Here is a 6,000-nt window from a genome sequence, read left to right as displayed (position 1 = left end):
GCAACAAGGACAGAAACCACCTATGCATATTAAACAAATGAATAAATAAAAGCAACTTCTCCTCACAAAACCACAAGTGAAATAAAGTTGCCCTTGTTACTGCCACTGTTTCATTTCTCAGTAGCCAACAAAAGCCAAATCAGCCATCCATGCCCTGGACCTCAAGCACAGAGGTTGACATAATTCCCTGGAAACTGATGCGAGCTCACTCCCGTCAGTTGTTTTACCAACTCACTCCCAGTCACACCCCAATTGCTCTTTAGCTGTGTAGAAGAGGTTTGAAGGTGTGTTTCTCTTTACAGTTTCAAATGCAGAAAGGATGTGCTTTAGGTGCAGTATAACAGAGTCAGCAAAATGAAAGCTGTGGTGAAGACAAGATAAAAAGAAAGGATAATGCTGGCAATGGAAGTACTCAACTCAAAGACATACATCTGCTTTTGAAGTAAAAAGCTTTATAAAGTTTACTGTAAGTAACTTAAAACACCACCTTACCTTTTACATATTCTCTAAATTCTTATCTTGTTAGCTAGGTGGTCATGTCATAACCAGTCACTCTGTTTTATTTTAGAACATATAGTCCATTTTCTTTTTCAATTGACAGCAGTAGGTAAGACTAAAAGCCTGCATATAACCTAATGTCCTGCATATATCATAGCTTTCTGAATGAACAGTGGAGACAAGAAAAAGGGGAGACAAGATTTATTTTACAGTTAAGGGAAAGGAACAAGTCATTAATATTAATACCTTTGATTTAGCATATTCATTAGAAATATACTCTGAGCATCTTATCAAAGAACATAGATCAAATACTTGTGTTCAAATCCTCCCTTATGAAGAGAAGGTTGATTGTATTTTTCACCAGGGACATGCATAATGAATAATCTACTGGTATAACAGAACAGGAAACTGCTGTGGTTGCTCCATTTGCTGTAACTTGACACAACAATTATTTAACAATAAGACAAAGTCTAATATAGCTGCTTTGAAAAGCAAAAGATTACCCAAAAGTTTTTAGACAAAAATTAGCTGTTAAAAGTCATTTTACTGTATAGTGTATATTACTGACTCGTTCCTCGTAGAGCTGTTTTCATTCAAGAATGTATAAGGGTTTTTCTTAACCACAGTTAATCCAATTATACATACTTTTCCAGCTTGTCTTGCTACGTGACCTTGGATTTAGAGATAAAAAGAGGCTACAGGCCAACTGGGTGTGAGCTTCTTATAAAGGTTTGGGCTTCCTTCAGGAGAGGGAATTGTCTACCCTAACATGAGCATGAATCTTTGGTTTAAGTGTTGTAGGAACAGCAGCTGTAGTTGCTCGTGTATTTTCAGTAAAGAAATAGCTAGTGGTGTGTGGGAAGTGACAATGTCAAGGACAGTGCTTTACAAGATAAGTAAAAAACATATGGCTGCTTTTGCACTAGAAGCAACTTCCCATTTTGGGCAAACTCCTGGTGTCCCAAGTTCTGCAAAGTATTTTTTAATATAATGCATTCTGTTTCCACTAGAATTGCAATGTCACAAAGTAGCTTTTCATTTAGGCTTGCCTTCTTCCACACAGATTACTGAGCTTCCTCAGCAGTGCACAGAGAGAGAGAATTCGTTGCACTCTGTTAAGAGCCTCTGGACTGAGGATTATTCACTGTAGCTAATTCCTCTTCACATGAGCCTTCTTTTTTCACTTTCATTCACAGGCTCCAGTGAGAACAGCCAGGTACAAATGCATGCCTGGGATTAAGACATGCCTGTTTGGATCTGTCTGAACAGCAACAAACATGGAAAGATACTGTGCATAGAAACAATTAGAATTATTTTAGAATCAAACGATATTAATCTCCAGATGGCCGTAGAGTCACAACACACTAACTAGTTCAGCTGATTTCGCAACTGAGTAATGAAACCTTAGAGATAGCAATGATATTTCTGGTTAGCATGAGTTTCACATTCCATAACAAATTATACTCTATTACATAACTGTCTATAAGCAAACTTGTCTATTTGTGAGTAGTAGTTTAAATTCCATCAATGCTCAAGTTTCAGCACAAACCTAAAATCTTCCTAGATCACATGTATTAAGGGTTAATATTTTACTAATTCCACAGCACACAGTGACTTTCATTAAGTTAGAACCATAGAATAGAATCACAGAATCATTTAGGTGGGAAAAGACCTCCAAGATGATCGAGTCCAACCTTTGACCAATCACCACCTTGTCAACCAGAGTGCTGAGCGCCATGTCCAGTCATTCCTTGGACACCTCCAGGGATGGTGACTCCACCATCTCCCTGGGCAGCTCATTGCAATGCCTGACAACCCTTTCCATAAAGAAATTTTTCCTGATGTCCAACCTGAACGTCTCCTGATGTAGCTGAAGACCATGTCCTCTTTTCCTGTCACTGATTGCCTGCGAGAAGAGGCCGACCCCCACCTGGCTACACCCTCCTGTCAGGAAGTTGTAGACAGTGATAAGGTCTCCCCTGAGCCTCCTCCAGACTAAACACCCCCGGATCCCTCAGCCACTCTTCACAGGACTTGTGCTCCAGACCCTTCACCAGTTCTGTTGCCATTCTCTGGACATGCTCCAGCCCCTCGATGTCTTTCTTGAAGTTAGGGACCCAGAACTGGACACAGAACTCAAGTACTCATATTAAGCTCCCCTTAAGTCGCTCTATGATTTCTTAGACTGCAAATTCCAGACACATCAGGACAGTTACCGCTTCTATACTGCCATGTCCTGCAGGGAACAGATGCTCCTGCGGCAAGAATAGCTTAAATTCTACATTTTGTTTTGACCTTCTTTTTGTCTTTCCACCTTAGTGGAAGGCAAAACTATAGATTATGGTATGTTGTCATGCAAGCAGAGTATCCTGAAGCTTCTGTGCTCTTCCTACTGACTGCTGGGCTCCCTTCATTGATGGCATACATTGCTAAGGAATATTTTAATTCGTTTCCTTATGGTTAAAACTTTTAGATGCAGATCTCACAAAATGCAAGACTATGAAGACACTATTCCATCCTTTAAAATTCTTTTTGGGATTGGTTTTGAAGGCGAATCCCCCACAGTTCTACGGCCTTGGTGCAGCAGTTGTGGTGACCAGAAAGTGAAGTGGATGAGGAAGTGCCACAGTGCAAGCAGGGTGGCTGGGCACTGGAACAGGCTCTCGAAGGAAGTGGTCACAGCACCAAACCTGCCAGACTTGAAGGAGTGTTTGGACAAGGCTCTCAGGCACATGGTGGGATTCTTGGGGTGTCCTGTGCAGGCCCAGGAGTTTGGGGATCCTTCTGGGTCACTTCCAACTCAATATTCTGTGGTTCTGTTTGCTTGATTGCCACTGAGCCGGAAGGCAAGTAGCAAACAGCTTCGAGTCCTGGAGCCAGCATTTGTTACCCAAGCGACATTCCTCAGCTTACGCCATCCTACCTAATTACTCGAGTCATTAATTGGTGCCAAGAGCACCACCTATTTACATGCGGTGTTTTAGAATGTAACACTCCGCACGCCGCAAGGGATTTCTGCTCCTTTGCTCTCACGTGGGGCCGTCTGCGCTTTGCAGGAGGGCTCACACAGCGGGGCCGGGCCGGGGCCGGGGCCGCTCGGCGGCGGCGGGGCCGACACGTGGCACCGGGCCCCGCGCGCGGCCGCGCCCCCCGCTCGCCGCTGGCCACGTCCGATTGGGCGCCGACCGCCGACTACAACTCCCGGCAGGCCCCGCGGCGGCTTTCCCTTCAGTCCCTCGGCGGCACGCGGCCGTTACGGGGTGTTGTCGGTGCCGCGACGTCACCGCGGGAGGGACGGACGGACGGACAGAGGGAGGGCGGTGGGCGGGGCCGGCGGGCCGGGGCGGGCCGGGGCGGGGGGCGCTGCCCGGGGCGCGGCGCGGGGGCGGGTCCAGCCGCAGCCCGGAGTAGGCGCCCGCCCCACCCTGAGTGACAGAAGCGCCCGGGCACCGGAGCTCGCGCTGGGGCCGTAGCCGCCGCTCGCGCCGCCGCCTCCCCCTCTGGCCCCTCCGCCGCCCGGTGTTATGCGCCGGCCCTGAGGGGCGAGCGCAGCCCGGCAGGACCCGGCGCGGCCCTGAGGGGCAACGGGGTCTCGCTGCGCTTCGCCGGCCAAACCCATGACTACGGCAAACTGCGGCGCCACCGACGAGTTCGACTTCAGGCTGATCTTCGGCGAGGACGGGCAGCCCGGCCCCGGGCCGCCGCTGGGGCCCGCAGGTGCGCCCCGGGGCCGGGGGGGGTCGGTCGTGTTCCTGTTTTCCTCCGAGCGAGGCGGGGAGGGCAGCGGGGGCTGCGCCGGCCCCGCCGCTGCGGGAGGCGGCAGCCCGGGGGGAGCGGCGCCGTCCGTACGTCCCTCAGGCCGCGGCCGCTTCCCGGCGCCGCTCCCGGTCCTCCCGCGGGACGCGGGGGCTCAGGGGGCGATGGGCCGGGCCGGCCGGGCCTCTCCCTGCCGTAACAACTTTCTCTGGGAAAAGAAACCCAAGAATTCGCGTCGTGCGGGAGGAACCGTCCCGGGCTTGGTAGCTCCGGCGGGGAAGAGGCCCCGGGTTGGATCTGGTGGCCTCACGCCCCCCGAGCCCGGGGAGCGCGGTGGGGCCGGTGAGGGACAGGGCAGAGAGCAGCAAAGTGTTAACGGGGCTGGACCAGAGCAGTGTTGGGGCTCTTGCGATGAAAAGTTTCAACCGAAGTGTTCCTCGTATATAGAACATCCCAGTTACTCCAGTGTGTTCCTGCAGACTTTGTGTACGTGTGGATGGGCGAACACCGCGTGTCGAGATGTGATGGCCCTTTGGGTCCGTGTGTACAGATACACGCATACATCTCAGAGTCCTTCAATTTTACTTTGTTTTGTAGTATTGGAGCCTGGAAATCCTGTTTTAAAAAGTCGTATTTAACAGCAGAAAACATAGTATTCCCTGAGAATTATGGTGTGAAGAATCAATAAGGGCCAGCTGTGCCTTGTTTAGCTGTACCAGAGTTTGATGGCTGCGTGCTTTATTTTCTAACCTACTTGAAACAAGTATTAATTGGTAATGGGCTGTTTTATGTCTAAGTGTTAGATTATAAGATAGCTCTGAAACATTACTGTATCCAGGCTAAATGATGCAGCCATGTTGTTTAGTTCTCTGACTCGGTTGTCTGCCTCAGTTAATTAGAAAAAAAATTTGTTTGATACAGTCTGTGTGTGAAAACTCGGGATTAACTTCTTAGAAAATCCCTAACTTTCTTGATGCTCAGATTTAATTTGCAGATTCGTTTAGATAAGGGAAGATTTTCTTTGCCTATTTTCCATCTTAGTGGAATAGCAGATGGTGTGTTTTGTGGAGGGGACCTGAATTCTGCAAGCTAGATAAATGCATTACAGTACTGTATGAAAACAATGGAAAACATGTTAACAAATGACAATAAAAATAATTATGACACCCCCATTTCTATTATTTTTACATAAAACTGGAACTATGTTCCTTTTGTTGATGATAGATGAGAATGAGAGAACACGTTGCTCAGAAAACTGGAAATACTAGTGTGGTATCAACTTACTGTTATGATATTTGTATTTGGGTAGCATTCCTTAACAAGCAGTTCAGATATTACTCCGAATACAGAGAATTTTCCATGCTTGATAAGTCAAAACTATTCTTATGTCAAATTTAAAATGTGATATTTGGACCATGAACTAATTTGTTTGCTGTAGCTTTCAGTAAGAAATCCTGCATCTGCATCTGAAACTCAAGTAATTTTAGTGTTCTGTAGAGTTCTGGAGATGATCTCGCCTGCTGTGCACAGATGTGGCCTTCGGGGGGAAGGGTTAGAGTAGGTCTCTGTCTTCATGTATTCTGTTAAAAGTATTGCCAGGGCTCATCTGTTAATTCTGCCCATGTATTTTACACATGAAGAACTAGAGAGGTCCCATATTGGAAATCTATTTTGTCCCTTACCCCTCTTCTAAAGATATTAGTTAAAAGAACAAAGAAAAAAGTTTTTAGAGATCCCTAAAACATC

General features: G+C 47.3%; 1 protein-coding gene across 2 annotated transcripts in view; it reads left to right on the top strand.

Moving 5' to 3' along the window:
• Nucleotides 1-3,943: 3,943 nt before the first annotated feature.
• The window catches only part of NFATC3 (nuclear factor of activated T cells 3), a 66,053-nt gene continuing 63,996 nt past the window's right edge, over nucleotides 3,944-6,000 (top strand). For both annotated transcript variants that reach the window (XM_069026733.1, XM_069026732.1), the window contains exon 1: nucleotides 3,944-4,215. In XM_069026733.1, coding sequence (XP_068882834.1) covers nucleotides 4,116-4,215 — 100 coding nt within the window. In that variant the 5' untranslated portion in view covers nucleotides 3,944-4,115. The remainder of the gene's footprint in view (nucleotides 4,216-6,000) is intronic.

Source organism: Aphelocoma coerulescens, chromosome 11 (assembly GCF_041296385.1).
Source record: "Aphelocoma coerulescens isolate FSJ_1873_10779 chromosome 11, UR_Acoe_1.0, whole genome shotgun sequence".
NCBI lineage: Eukaryota > Metazoa > Chordata > Aves > Passeriformes > Corvidae > Aphelocoma > Aphelocoma coerulescens.
The sequence above is the reverse complement of the archived record's forward strand: the minus strand, read 5'-3'. Positions and strand labels throughout refer to the sequence as shown.